Source organism: Sylvia atricapilla, chromosome 12 (assembly GCF_009819655.1).
Source record: "Sylvia atricapilla isolate bSylAtr1 chromosome 12, bSylAtr1.pri, whole genome shotgun sequence".
In the NCBI taxonomy this organism is placed as follows: Eukaryota; Metazoa; Chordata; class Aves; order Passeriformes; family Sylviidae; genus Sylvia; species Sylvia atricapilla.
Genome location: NC_089151.1, coordinates 8033584 through 8048180, shown reverse-complemented (window position 1 = coordinate 8048180; position 14597 = coordinate 8033584). Strand labels below are relative to the sequence as shown.

The following is a 14597-nucleotide window of genomic DNA, read 5'->3' as shown; positions in this document are numbered from 1 at the left end:
ACCTTTATCAACCCATCTTCTCACTTCTCCCCTTTCTTCAAGGGCTTCTGCCATCTCTCTCCTCAGCAGTCGCCTTTTCTCCACTAATGCCTGAGCTGTCATCTTTCTCCTGGCCTCCTGCCTGGCCCAGCTGCTTTCCTGACCCCATTTTCAGACAAGGTTAAGGTCCAGGCCAGGCTCTAGCCTTTAGGCAAGCCCAGCAAAATAGCCTTGCCAAGGGTGGAAATATCCAGGTTCTTTCATTGTGGTCCAAGTCACAAGGGCAGCTCCCATACAGGCTGGCAGCTGTGCTGCTCAACAGGCTCGAGCCAGCGGCCAGGAGGTAAATAGCTCCTCTCTGCTATTGGTCCCACAAGCTGTCACTTTTCTTGTCCTTCACTGCTCTCATTTCAGTGCTCTTGGCTTACTGCAGTTTCCAAGATCTCCCAGGGAAGCGATGAGGCCAAGGTCTAGGCAGAGGCATCCAGTCCAACATGCTGTAGATCACTGTGACAAGGGCTGGGGCAGTGTGCCCGAGGTTCCTCTGCAGCTTACCCATCCAAGCATAAAGTGGGAGCAGCAAAGAGAAGCCATCTCCTCACTCCAGGCTGATGAGAAAGGCCAGGAAGCTGCTGGAGAATGGGATTCCAAGGCAGGCTTGGTGCCTCAGCTCAAAGCAAGCCATCATGCTGCCTTCAGCCAACCATTCCCTGGGCGCTGCAGAGCACCAAACACCATTCCTATCCTCCACCAAAGTATTCCCACCTCCATGAGCTCCCCAGCTGCACGTTCAAGGTGCATCAAGCTCTGGGCATGGGCAGCTTCCAGTGTGAGACAAGCAGCAGCTATTTTAGCTTTGTAGTAAGCACTGACTACCACATTCAAAAGCCTGGTTTAAATGCAGGCTTGGGAAGTTCAGCCACGTGGCAGCCGCTTGTCCTTTCTGCAGAGCAACACATGACTTTACATGTCCCTGTGTTGCTGACCACCACCTAAGACATGAAGCCTTCCCTGCATCAAGGAGTACCACAAAGGCTCTTCTTGGAGATTTCATGTCCCTTATCTAGTTTGGTGAGGGACTGTGATCCCATCAGCCTTGTCTCATCATGGAGACAGCCTAACATTGACTGCTTCCAGCTGTGCCTGACCCTCTGCCCAGGAGAACCATCAGGAAATTGTCTCAAACTGTCCAGGTCTTGTTTTGAAACACCAATGCAGTTACAAGAGCCTAAAAACCACTTTCCAGCTGTTTTGGTCCACTGATGCAGGACAGACATCTGGATCTTCTCCTGTGGCAGCTCAGACCGACGGAAGGAAGCCCGGGCTCTGCTCCAGCAGCCATGCTTCCACCCCCCTTCCTAATCCAGGCTCACACCAGCTAAAACAGCAGCAGCATGCTCAGCCAGGCCATGAGTAGGATCCAGTGCCTTTGAAACATGGTTCTGGTCCACTTCCAGTGACAGTTTTTGCAGAAGCTAGAAGTGGGGCCCCCCATTTGGATGGGGAACCCCAAAAGCCCTCCAGCCCTGCATAGCCAGGCTCTCCCACCAGCCAGATTGTGCCTTGGCACAGACATGGTCTCCATTTCTTAGTGGATGCCACCAGGATACTCCCTGCAAGTAAAGCTGGCAAATACTTGGGAAGCATTTTGGAGCACATTGTAGGAGCAAGGGGGTTGCATGTGTCAGTTTGTGGCCACAGGAATGTGCCCAGCATCCATGTATTGAGCATTCAGGCCTTGTCATCTTCTTGGATGGCATCTTCCCAGAACACGGCCTTTGCAGATGCCAGGCTATGATCTCCTCTGCCCCCACTGACCAAGGTCCTCCCTTCGCTGCTGCTGCAGCACTGTCCCTCTGCAGCCAGCTGGGGAGGGCAGGGGAAGGGGGCGTGAGAGCTGCATGCTTGGCACTCGGCCATGCTCCATCACTTGCTCACTGGGGGAAGCAGGGGGGTGGGGAAACGAACAAAAACAGAAGCAAAGAGTGACTTCATCTTAAAAGGCAGCTGCAACTTCCTCTGTTTGCAGGCTTTCCAGCTTTTCCCAGCAACGCAATGGCTTCCTGCAGTCCTGCCTTGACACCCAGTGGGCATTCAGCGTGCCAGCAGCTGCTGCTTCCCGGTGTGAATTATGGCTGCTAATGGCCACGGCTGCCAGCTCCCGCCTTCCTCCAGCTCCAGCGCCAAGCCCGACGGCCTGAGTGATGGATGGAGCACCAGGCAGATGTCCAGGGCTCCCGTCAGCCACGTACAGCCCTATTCCAAATCCCATGTCAGTCCTTCACAACAAATGCCTTGGTGAAAATGTTTCAGGTCCCAACACTGGACAAGCAGAGAGGTCACACAGGTCAGGTAAACTCGATGGTAAAGCCTGGAGTTTCCTGTTGAAAAGGGCTTAGAAGGGCTCTGCAAAACCAGGTCTCTCCGAGATATGGAAGGTCTTGCCTTCTCTCCCAGATGGTTTTCCCTGGTGCTTGAGTTGCTGACAGAACATTGCAGCTCAAGCAGCTGCTAACCTTCCAGCTCTCAGTGACACTGGCAAAAGTCATCCCAGCTCTCCTTGCTTCTGTCCCTCTTCAGTTTTCACTCCCTCTCTACCTCATGTGCAAGATCTTCAGCACAGAGCCATGGCTATCACTTGTCCTCCTCACTCAGTGCCTCTTCTTTTCCTTTTCCCACCTAGTTCCCCATTTCAGCCCTATGCACTTGCTAAATTTCAAGGGTTGAGCAGGGTCAGGACATAGCAACCACAAAAATGCCGGGAAAAATAATTTAACTGCCATAAACCAACACTTAGGCGCAAATTAAATGACCTGTACTTCAAAGAGAGAGAAAAATTAAGAGCATCATTAAGACCAAGGAGTAGCTGGGCTGTGCAGAAATGCAAAAAAAGGAACAGAGAGTACAGACCATAACCTGAAAAGCTGACGCTTGCACTGCTCTGGGATGTATTGTGATGGGCATCACGCTGGTAGGATGCAGCTAAAGCAAGGCATCCTATTTTGGGGATCACAACAACAAATAAAAATAAGCATCAGCATAATGAGAGTGTTGGAAATCACCACCTCTGAGTACACGAAGTGGAGGCAGCAGGGAAAAAGGAAAGCTATTAGAACAGATGGATTTGTCCCCCAGTTCAGATAGCTGGATGGAAGAAAAGTATTTGCAGGAGAGATCATGCTTGGCACAGAACCAGTGCCGGGCTGACAAATGTCACAAAAGGCTGGCAGGAGGCCAAGACCTGTTCAGCCCCAGGTCCAGCCCCACAGACCTGTGCTGTGGTAGGCTGCCAAGACAGCAGCATTGAACAGGGTCAGTCTCTTCAGGGAAAAAACACCTCAGTTCATCATAAAGTCAAGACATTTTGGTGTAAATACATCAGAGAGAAGCAGTCAGCTCCTAGAGCATCCCCAGTCACCCACCCTACTGGGACTCAAGAGACCCCAGCTGCCTCCCAGCCCAGCATCTGTCAGTCATTGTCTGTACTCCAACAAACCTTCCCTTCTAAAGCCCCTCTGAAGCAACAAATAGACCCTACCTGGTTACTGTGAAGACACCACTGTTGCTAGAGTCACCAGATGCATCCAGAGAACCTAGGGGCAGAAAAATAGGAAACACAGCTAGTGGGGTGAAGGGGAAGGTAGACAACAGGACTGGGAGGCTGAAGACCTGCATGACCTTCTACAAAGACATCACTAGTCACTGTCTAAGGGTCCAGGGACCCAAGGGATCCCTTCTGCCTGCAGTGAGCATTTTACACTCCTTGTCAAGCCCTTCTCTGCTGCCAGACAAGCTGGTACAGAACTACATTTACCCAGCAAAATGCAGATGGACAGAGCTTCAGACCTCTGCCCCAAACTGGGTCCCCTCCTCTGTAACAGAGACCCAGACACATCATGCTGATGGTTTCAACCATTGCCAAAGAAATAGCTCAGAACTGCAGAGCTGCCTTTGACTCTCTTGCTTTCAATACCTAAATATACCACATGCACAGTGAAGGTAGAATCCAACTCAGGACATCTCCATTTGGCCATAGACTGACTCTATGTCAAAGCCAAGTGACTCAAACAACTTTGCAACCTCTGCTCTGTGCTAAAACTAGGTCTTACATGCACGGTAACAAAGCACGACAGGATGAACTTGACTCTTTGTGCCCCCTTGTGCCAACAGCCTCTACTCACACAAGCAACATCACCACATCAGCACACCCAAGGAACAGAGCTGAGTTTCTCAAAGAAAGGCATCACAATTTTATCTGATCCTGTCTGCTTCAAGGTGCAATTTGACACCAGAGGGGAGGAGAATAAAGCAATTAACATTTCTGTTGATATTTTAAAGCTCTTAATAGATTTTAATACAAGAAGGTATTCTTAGGAAATAAGGAATAATAGTTTTTGCTGCTGTGTTACAGCAGTAATTTTTTGTTTTATCTCCTCTAGTAAAAAAAAAACCTGTACAGAGTTAGGTAATGAAAGCTTTTGCACCTTTATTGAAGACTAAGATGCTCAGACTGATATTTTGAGGTGCCTGGGTCCACATTATGGATACAAACCAAAAAAAAAGGCAGAAAAAGAAGGTTGCATTGGCCGGGAATCGAACCCGGGCCTCCCGCGTGGCAGGCGAGAATTCTACCACTGAACCACCAATGCTGCTGTGCGCTGTCCCCCCGCCTGCGGCCTGCTCCTGCCACTCCAGCTGCTGCCCACGCCCCGCTGCCACCCACCCGCGTCCCTGCTGCCACCCACTCCCCGCCCCGGCAGCTCCCCCCGCAGCTCCCCGCCTTCCACGGCTGCTGTCAGACAGGGAAATCCTTCACTCTTAATCCCATCCTCCTGCTCCCCCTCACGGCAGGATTTTCCAAAAGCCACTGGTGGCCGTGTTACAGCACAGCACTGGGCTGAAGGTGCAGCTTTAGAAGATCCCAAATGAGCCCTTGTGATTTAAACATTAGCAAATATTTCACACACCTGGACAACAAAGATGTGTTGTGCCAGAAGAAACGTTAAATTATGCCAGGACAACAGCATCCAAGGGATGTTGGAGGGCTAACACCACTGCTGTTCCCAAGTATTGATTCATGGGGACCACTTAGTTTCTTTTTCATTTCAACCCTCCTTCAGGTCTCCCATCTCACTTGCAAACTTCCCTCTTTTATGTTCTGGAAATTTTAGGACTGGGACAATACCTGCCAGATGGTCTGGAGAGTACCATGAATCTGGAAAGGATCCAAAATTCTTTACCTTTCTCTTCTCTATCCTTCCTCTCCACACATATCCTCCATGCATGTGCTGATGATCTCCCAGAACTAACACAGCTCTCTGAGCTCTTCTGATGATGTCTGCCCCAAACCAGAAATTTTCTTTCTCAGGTCAACGTCATGACTAAGTTAAAGGGGAGCATGGTGAGAGGATGGGGATGTTCACCAGGGCAGCAATGCAGCACCACTTGGGCTCCAGGTCAGAGCAATGACCCTCTCATGCAGCTTGCAACAAGTGTGTCCGTCTCAGCAGAGGATCATCTGTGCAACAGGTCTCCAAATAAAGCACCAAGGTGCCATATACTCTGAGCTGCTTCAAGACACCAAACCAACTCCGAGAACATTCCCTTGACCGTCCTTACGCCTCTACTGGCCCAGACCAACTGGGACTCACCGGTGGTCACTGACTCTGGCTTGGAGAGGGCCTCCTCCGAGGCGGGCTCTGCTGGTGCTGTCATCGATGGCTTGGCCTCATCCATTTCATCATCCTCTGGGATGACCAGCTTCATCAAGCTCTGGTTGCACACATTTGCCACCTCCTTGATGTCTGAGTGAAGGCAGTGTAAGGAACACGCAGTCCCACACATGGGCAGGTGCTGGCCAGGGAGAAACCACTGCAGCCCCACCAGAGCTGCCCCAGCCCAGCCACTGCAAGCCCCCCATCCAAAAGGCCACCATGGGTGTTAACACTTGGTGGGAGAACTTTTCCTGGACCTGCACCCCAAGGGCAGGAAACAGGGACTGGAATAGGTGCTTCCCTGTGTGCTGCTGTAGCAGGAATGGAACGGGAGCAGCTCTGAGTGACAAGGATACTTTTCTTGCGATCGTCGTAGGAGAGACACGGCAGGACAGCAGTCAGGATCCCTGAGGAGTAAGGCAGCATCACTCGGCCAGCCAGCTGGATGAACTCCCGCATCCAGCACATGGCTGTCAGCTGGATCAGGTCATCTGGAACACACGGGACATGCAAAGTGAGGGAAAGGACAGCACTGGCTCCACAGGCCAAGGACCACCTGCAAGCAAGGAGCTGCCTCTGCTCCGTCCTGAGAGACCCTCATCTGGGACAGTTTAGTCCCAGAGGATATCAGTAAGACCTGATCAGCTCACCTCCAGTGAGCTTGAGATTAAACACAATCAACAGGTTTCAGTTAACCCAGTTTAACCCATAATGCAGGTTTCCTCATTTACAAGTATTCTATCAAGCTTCCCAATGCATAAGGCCATTTCTTCAGTCACCCACTGCAGCTGTGTGTCTGGGTCAAGCATCATTCCTAGAGCTGAGGTTTTAACAACCTCCCTAAATTCTGGAAAAGGCATCACTGCCACCACACTCTGCTGACCCAAGGTCAGATTCTAAGCTTAAACAGTCTAAATTCGTTAGGAGTTAGACTGAGATTGGTTGCTCTTGATTAAACTATCTATACTTTTCTACCTCCCAGGAAACCCACTCCCATTCAGCAACATTTAAAGAGCACAATAAGCAGAACTTGGGAACAAGATCCTTCTCAAGAAACACATCCAGCTGCAGCTGTAACCCTCTGCCACTGCCTACAGAGCAGACCTGCAGGAGCCAGAGGACAGCACTGGCACAAAGCCCACAGATATCCTTAACTCTGACCAACGCACGAAGTCCCACCAGAGGTTACAGTAAGACCTTAAGGAGATCCTCCTAGAAATGCTGGATATACACAGGCGCCAAATATTTTTTAGGCCCCTCCATTCTGGAGGATGCAGACCTGTGTTGTGGCTGAGGGATCTGCAGTACAAAAGCAGTTGTGACAACTACAGGAGAGCTGCCTGTTCCCTCCTTTCAGCAGGAATTCCATGAACAGTGACAAAAAAAAAGATGAGCAGCTGAGCTGGTGCCTGCTGGAAAACGCCTGGCCTGAATCTACAGTCAGCATCACAAACCAAGAGGCTGCTGCTACTGCCTGCTCCTGTGAACTCACCTGCTGCCTGGCAGTGGATCACTAGGATATTGGCCATTTCTGCAAACTTCACACTGGAGGGATTCTTTTTGATCTCCTTGAGGAATTCCCCAAGAGCCACCTCACACCTGTGGAGAGGCAGAGCAGCTGGTCAGCACTAGGTCACCTTAGACAGAGCAATTAGCAAGAACTTATGGAGACTATCTTCTCCAGGTGCACATGGAAGGATGCTGGTGGCACAGCAGAAGTGTCTCTGCACAGAGGCAGGGGCAAGAAAGATGAGGCTGAGAAGATCACCCTGCCCCACCGCAGATACTGCACCCAGCACACACAGTGCAAGGACAGAGGTGATGGCAGCCCAGAGCCCCCCGCAGCTTCCACAACCCCCCCACAGCCACCCAGCTTCTGTGGTTCTCCTCTCTGATGAGGAGCAGTGGGGCAGGTGATACCCAAAGCTTTCAGTGCTTGTTCCTTGACATGTGGATGCTAGGAAAAAAAGATACAGTGATGATCCAGAATGGCTTTGCAGCAGCATAGACCCAGGCCAGTCTCACAATTTACTCATGCCCTACAAAACCAGTCCAGCCACTCTTTCCCAGCACAAAATGCCAAGATCCTTTGAACTCCCTGAAAACATGCAGATATTCCCGTGCTTCAAAATTCCTCTGTCTTGGGACCAGCAGTGTATCTGTGGAGAAAGTTCCCAAACCTTGCTTCTCCTCTCCACCCAGGAGATGCCATGCCAAGAAAGGCTCTCATGCTGCAAATTTCTTCAGAGAGCTCATGCCCATCCCAGAACCCCACACAAGCCTCTGTGGCTCTAAAGTTAGGTGCTGGGAAAGTAACAACTCAACCAAGCCAAAAGTCTGTCTCTCAGTACAGCCATGGCCATGGGAGGGGGAGGCCCTTGCCAAGGACACTCTGATCCACTGCTCAGTCCAATCTGTCTCCCACCACACACACGGAGCTTCACTGCAGTTACACACAGGAGTTGAAAACCAATAGAAAAGGGAAGGATGAACAGTGAACGTGATACAGCCCTCACAACCAGCCAGCCTCCACACTCACATTTTCCGTATCTCCTTGCTGTTGTCTCCCAGGATCTGGAAGAGTCCATCCAGTATTTCTGGCAGGTAATCCAAGAGGTTGATATCAGGCACAGACTCTAATACCAGGATCTAGATCAAGGAGGAATACAAAAGAAGAGGTGAGTTTTCAAGACACTGACTAACATCACCAGCCCAAATCTGGCAGGATGCTGAGGAATTCAGAGCTGAGCTTTGTGGGATAGAGGGGAGGAAGAGGACACTGTGGAGCTGCCCATCTTGGGAAGCAGCTGAACTAGCACAGCAAGCAAGCAATCAAGCCTGCAGCAGTACTACATTTCAAATCACAGCTCTGCAAAACAAAGCAGAGATTCATGCCAAGACTCATCCAGGCAGACCTGGGATGGCAACAGTATGGCTAAAACAGAGCACAGGGGAACACATCTCCCCAGACTCCAGCCAGGCACCAAGAGCTCCTGCTTTGCACAGAAAGGAGAGAGCAAGAGGAGATCCCTTGCCTCCTGGAGAGCAACATCTCTCCATCAACTCTGCATTATGGAGAGCAGTCTAGCACTGTCCCTTGGGAGACTGTAACCTCTAGAGCACAGCGTGTCTATTCATCCAAGCAATGCTTTAAGTATACTTTCTAACTTGGCGTGCAATGTCCTGAACAGGTTGGCAGAAGCACAGTGCCATATTCCTGCCACTGCAACAAGGTGACGGGGGCAGGCCTTTTCTGCTGACTTAAAAACCTGCCCAAATAAATCCAGGTGCCTGAGCTCACACATCATCGTGGATATTTGCAGTTTGCCTGGACATGGGAAGCTGATGGGACACAATGTCCTGGAGTTCAGGCTGCCAGGCACACTTGACACCCCACGTACCTACCCAGGATATGATGAACTGGCGGGCGTACTGGTTGTTGGAGTAGATCCTCTCACGGAGCAGTGGGATGAAGCCTACCAGGTCAAACTGGTTGCTCTCTGTCACGATATCCTGCAGAGCCCAAGCAGAGGGTATTAGAATGACTGCCAGCATGTGTCCATGCAGCAACCCTAACCCAAGCCTTTTTAAGCCATGTGACAGGAAAAAGCATCAGTCTGCAGGTCAGGAGACCTGGGGAGATGGAATCATGCAGCGCATCCAGGCAGTGAGCTGGCAATCCCCCTCAGGCAGAGACTAATGCTGAGCAGGACCCAGAGAGGGATGTTCCTGCCTGCTGTGTGCCAGCCTGGCTGAACAGGAAGATGGGAAGCTTCTCTGATTCATGCCTCAGTGCTGTGCTGCACACATGAGCAAGCACTTCTGATGTAGCCACGTGGATTGGGGTGGGAGAGTCCCCTGACTTCCCTCTACAGCTCTTTCCACACGCTTGGTGGATTTTGCTGCATAGCCTGGTGCAGTGGAGCAGATCTCTCAACAGGAAGGTCTGCAGCAGGAGACTGGGTTAACTGCCATGGTAACAAGGAGCAAGGGCAGGACCTGGTAGGAAGCTGCTCACCTCTGAACAGCAGCAGAAAAGGAACTGGGAGGTCTGTGGCAGTAAAAGTGTATCAGCAGGCAGAACAGGAACAGGAACCAAGCCCATAACCTGCAGCAGCAGCAGCTTCACTCACATTATGACTCCCTTAGGCAAGGGAAGGAGAGCAGAGGAACAACCAGCCCTCCTGCTGCCTGGCACAGCACTGCAACCCTCATACTCAAACCTTGCTTCCACCAGCTCCCACAAGCTGAATGCTCTGACATGGCACTGTGATAACCCACCAGCCCCTCCATCAGCTGCCTGAGAAGGCCACCAGAGTCTTGATTGAAGAGGCTGCAGCCAGTAAGAGAAATGTTTTGACAGCAGCACAGGACTGAGATGAGATGGCTTTAGCAGCTGCAGCCTCGGGGACTGACATGTCCCCAGCCAGGACATTACTCCAGCCTGCAGCAAGGACTCTCAGATGGAGAGCAAAACTACCTTGAGGAGCCGATCAAGGAGCTCAGAGCCACTTTTGACATTCGGGTCAGGATCAGCAGCCAGCTGTGAAAGAGAGGAACAAAGAGACATTGCAACAGTAGCTCCCAGGCCTGCTCCCAGCTGTACAGCACAACTCCCAGGACTGTTGCTCTCCTTTGACAATACAGGGACAGACATACATAAGTCCCTTTATCTCCAACTTCTCATTATGCTCCAAAAATTTTTCCTGAGAGACTTCTTAAGGGGGAGATCAAGCACACATCACCTCCCCCAGCTATGCATGTTTTCATGGACCAGCAGTCACACTCTCAAAGAACAGAGAAATGCAGGTTACCATGAAAATCTGCAAAGGCAGACACACACAGACAAAGTTTTGACGCTACAGACCCAACAAAGCCAAAGTGCTGCAGAGCCACTTTGCCTGCAGCAGGTCTCTCAGCCTCATTTTCTAATACCATTCAACAAGGAGCAGGAGAATACATCCTGGAGGTGAGGACAGAGAACAAGGTATCTTACAGTCAACTTCATACCCACAGTATCAGTGGCTACTGTGTAGAAACTGCTCATTTTGCTGATCCTTGTGGGTCCCTTCCAACTCAGAATATTCTGTGATTCTGTCCTTCAGACCTGTCTGGGTCAAAGTAAACCAGTTTGCTTGGAAAGGAAAACCTTGGACAACTTGGTTTCACTTGGAGATGATGAGGACTAGTCCTCAAAAAGCACGTGGGAGTGAAGTGGAAGCTTCTTACCTTGCTGAGGCCATCAAAGAGCACGTTGAAGTGTGGGAGGACAGAGCCCCTGGCCACCTTGACAATGTTGTAGAGAGCCTCACAGGCGTAGTACCGCAGTCGACTGTCAGCATCATTGAAACACGTCAGCACCGGCTCAATCAGCTCCTTCAGGTACAGCCCAGAGTCCTGGGGGCACGAGGAGACTGGTTACCTGAGGACCATGCCATAGAGACTGGAAAGAGACAGCACTGCCCTGGAACATACTGCAAATACTCAGGCCTGTGATGGCCTTAGTGCACCTATGCTGGGCAGGATTTACTAATGAATTTTGAATTTTATCACTGAATTTTGTTATTCAGGTACAGTGAGAAGCAATCAGGTTTGCTCAGCATCTGCCTCATCTCCTGCCTGCAGGGCAGAGTGAGCCAGGGATGGACTTCTGTGTGGGCCAGTATCAGCACTGCACAGCAGGAACGGCTGCAACTCCTGTCAGCTCTTGTAACACAAGTTAGCACCCAACCTGCTGAGACTAGTCCTGCTGCTGGAGTCTGAAGAGAGACAGAAGCCCTTTAACCACACCTAGGCAGCTGCCAAGATACAACTGTGGCCAGAAAGTGCTCCTGGGCCCACAAGGTGTGGCTGGGTGCTGTGGGAAAACTCCAACACAAGGCAGTTGTAGGCTGCAGTGCAGGGAGGGAGGTGGGGAGCTGTGGGGCCACCAGCCCAACTCTTCTCACCACACTGACACAGGAGGAGCTGCTGTTCTCTCACCACAACCTGCACAAGCCAAAAACACTCATCATACCTACCTTTCCCAGGGCAATGGAGCAAGCAGCAAGGCCAATGAGTCCCCCTTTCCGGCTGTGGGGGTGCTGGGAGAGTGCAAACTCCTGTGACAGGATCTGGATCACGTGTTTGATCTGGGATGTGTTGTTCTGAGCCACAAACTCTCGCACCAGCCTGGGGAGAGGAGCGGGAGGCACACAGGGAGGTTTAGGTTCTGCCTGATACAAATGTTGAGGGGCTTGGTGATAGTGACAGGGACTTTCAGCCACAACAAGCACCAGAGAAAGCAGCACTGAAACGGGGAATGCTGAAGGAACCCAAAAGTGAAACCTGAACTCTCCCCTCTTCCCATTCACAACCAACAGCAGCTCACTGCCCTCCTGCTGCTCCAGCCTGCAGCTTCCTACACTGTTCACAAACTCTCAGCCCAGGATGCTGAGAGGGCCAACCCAGTGCAGTTGTGTGCTTGAAGAGAAGTTACCAGGTCTTCAAACACCCCCTGCAACAGGGCAGGTTATCCAGGTCACTTACCTACAGCATGGCACAGGATGGGAGCTCAGCAGGCACCTGAAGTGCTGGTGGCTTGGCAGTGGATTGCTGCCCACCAGGCCTACACACAGTGCCATGGTTTTGAACCCTTCTAGCCACCCATACAGAGCTTCAGGTAATAACCAATATATTTAACTTTACTACTAACAGTATATTTCAATATATTCTTAAATGGCCCAAGATTTAACAAAAAAGCCAACACAGTTTCCATACACAATACCTGCTTCTCCCCAGGAGCTTGCAGCTCATTATCCAGAGATAATTAACACATAAGCTATGGATGAAGAGATTCATACCCCTGCTCCTGCCTACAGAACTGCTTCCAGGTCCCAGCTAGCCCACTCAGCTCTTCAGCCTCAGTTCCCTGCTGGTATAGCCCTTGGCCAGGCAGGGAGGCATGGGCAGCTGTGCAGGCAGCTGTGCAGGCAGCTGTGCAGGCAGCTGTGCAGGCAGCTGTGCAGGCAGCTGTGCAGGCAGCTGGAGCATTGGTGGTTCAGTGGTAGAATTCTCGCCTGCCACACGGGAGGCCCGGGTTCGATTCCCGGCCAATGCAGCTCTTTTCCTCCTTTTTGGCTGCATTTCTATCCATAATGCAGAATTAGGCCCTTGAAAACTCTGCCTAAATAATCATCTTTACCTTAACTGCCAAAAAAGGTATAAAACCCTTCACTGTCTAACTCACATAAAGAGTTTCTTTGGCACTATATGAATCTCGCACTCCCAAACAGATGCCACAGGCCAGTCAGGCACTTTATAACCCAGGAAAACCACTACAGAAGATATTTATGAACATTTCCTCCCCAAAATTACAAACATCAGCTCTGCTCTCATCTTGCTCTGCACAAAGCAGCTGCTCCCGTTTGCCCTGGGGACTCCAGGCAGCCCCTCCCTCACTCTCTCAAGCCAAGCTCTCCAACAGTTACAGCCCGATCCACATCCAGAGACTTCTGCTTTAGGGATAATGGCTCCATTTCCAGCCCTGCTCCAAGAAGAGAAACACAGTGAGTTCGAGCAAGACAGACCACTGGGGTGATTATTTTACTGCCTACATTTCAGAGATACAGCTTTGTTTAAACAGGAATAAGTTTACAGACTTCCTTCATGAGTTTAAAGGACTCAAGATTTAATTAATGAGGAAAAAAGTGCAGCCATCAGAGCCTGCAAGCAGCAGGAGCTGCTCCTGCATTATCAGCTGAAGGAGAAGGAGGCTCCTGAGTAAAGAGGCAGCAAGTCCCTCCTGGCTTGATGCCATGGACATGGAACTGATGCTGCTGGGGCCACTATGTGAAGGGTTTTAGATGAACTAAACCTGTGGAATCTGTAGAAAAGGTTGGCCCTTGCCATTTTCCTTCTCACACTCTTCCGAAGTTGTACTTCCAGCTTGATCAGATGAACCACCTGACCCCAAAGCAGACTTTGGTTGGTGTAAGGCCAGCACAAACCCTTAATCCTGGGGCAGAGTAAGCTGGAGCAGAGCTGCTTGGCTAAGGCACAGAGTATCACCCCTGACAATGCAGCAAAGGGGTTACTGAAGTAGCCCGGAGTTATGAGGACAATGCAAGAATCCCACCCTGCAACACTGCAATCCACCCACAATCAATTATTCCTACAACAAAGAGAGAAAACTAAACACACCAAACAGCAGAAGGGGCTCGCTGAGTTGTGTTTGTACCAGAGCACACACTCATCCCTGTCCCAAGTGCCATTTTTCTCAGCTGACCTCTCAGGCAGCACCCTCTGCATTCGAGGCAGGCAGTTCCCACACCACATCCCTCACGGAACTCTCAGCAGAGCAATTCCATCCCCATGTCACTGACTGCCCAAAGTCCCTGACTGCTTCCCTTGCAGGCTCACCATGCCCACATCTCCCACCCAAAACTCATCCACAGCTTTGGACCATCACTCCCAGCCCTGCGCTGGGCTGCACCCCAAGGTGATGTTCCAGATCTCCTGCAGGAGCTGAGCTCTCAGGCAATGCCCAGGGAGGACACAGTCCTTCCTTCCCAGGGAAAGCTGTGCCCAAGCACAGCACCCAGACCAGCACAGCGAGGGTGAGAAGACAGGCAGGGAACACATACAAGCAACACCAGAGGGGCACGGCCACACCAGAAGGTGCCAGCAGATCTTTGCCTGGGATGCTCTGAAAGGAAGGCCCCAGATCTGCTGGAACAGCAGCTGTGCAAGAAGAACCAAGGCAACACCCGATGGCCAGAGGTGACAGCAACACTTCCCATCTCTCCAGACAAGATCCAGCACGGGTTAAGTTCGGGTGAGCCCTCAGAGGAGAGGCGAGACAGCACCATGACTGAACGTGGTGCAGCAGAGCAGGCAGTACATTTCCAAGGAATTCCTACAGTG

General features: G+C 51.1%; 1 protein-coding gene and 2 non-coding genes across 5 annotated transcripts in view; 1 reads left to right on the top strand and 2 right to left on the bottom strand.

Annotated features, from left to right (window-relative positions):
- The window catches only part of VAC14 (VAC14 component of PIKFYVE complex), a 58880-nt gene that overhangs the window by 43605 nt on the left and 678 nt on the right, over positions 1–14597 (bottom strand). For 2 of the 3 annotated variants that reach the window (XM_066327745.1, XM_066327744.1), the window contains exons 2-10: positions 11714–11864; positions 10923–11090; positions 10174–10236; positions 9099–9206; positions 8233–8342; positions 7186–7292; positions 6050–6184; positions 5631–5783; positions 3518–3572 (exon numbers count right to left, since the gene is read on the bottom strand). In XM_066327745.1, coding sequence (XP_066183842.1) covers positions 3518–3572; positions 5631–5783; positions 6050–6184; positions 7186–7292; positions 8233–8342; positions 9099–9206; positions 10174–10236; positions 10923–11090; positions 11714–11864 — 1050 coding nt within the window. Of the gene's footprint in view, positions 1–3517; positions 3573–5630; positions 5784–6049; positions 6185–7185; positions 7293–8232; positions 8343–9098; positions 9207–9974; positions 10095–10173; positions 10237–10922; positions 11091–11713; positions 11865–14597 lie in introns of those variants that run through there. The other variant, XM_066327746.1, reaches the window with a different exon arrangement.
- Positions 4558–4628, bottom strand: TRNAG-GCC (transfer RNA glycine (anticodon GCC)). The gene has a single exon. It is a non-coding gene; the product is annotated as a tRNA-Gly (tRNA).
- Positions 12722–12792, top strand: TRNAG-GCC (transfer RNA glycine (anticodon GCC)). Its single transcript has one exon. It is a non-coding gene; the product is annotated as a tRNA-Gly (tRNA).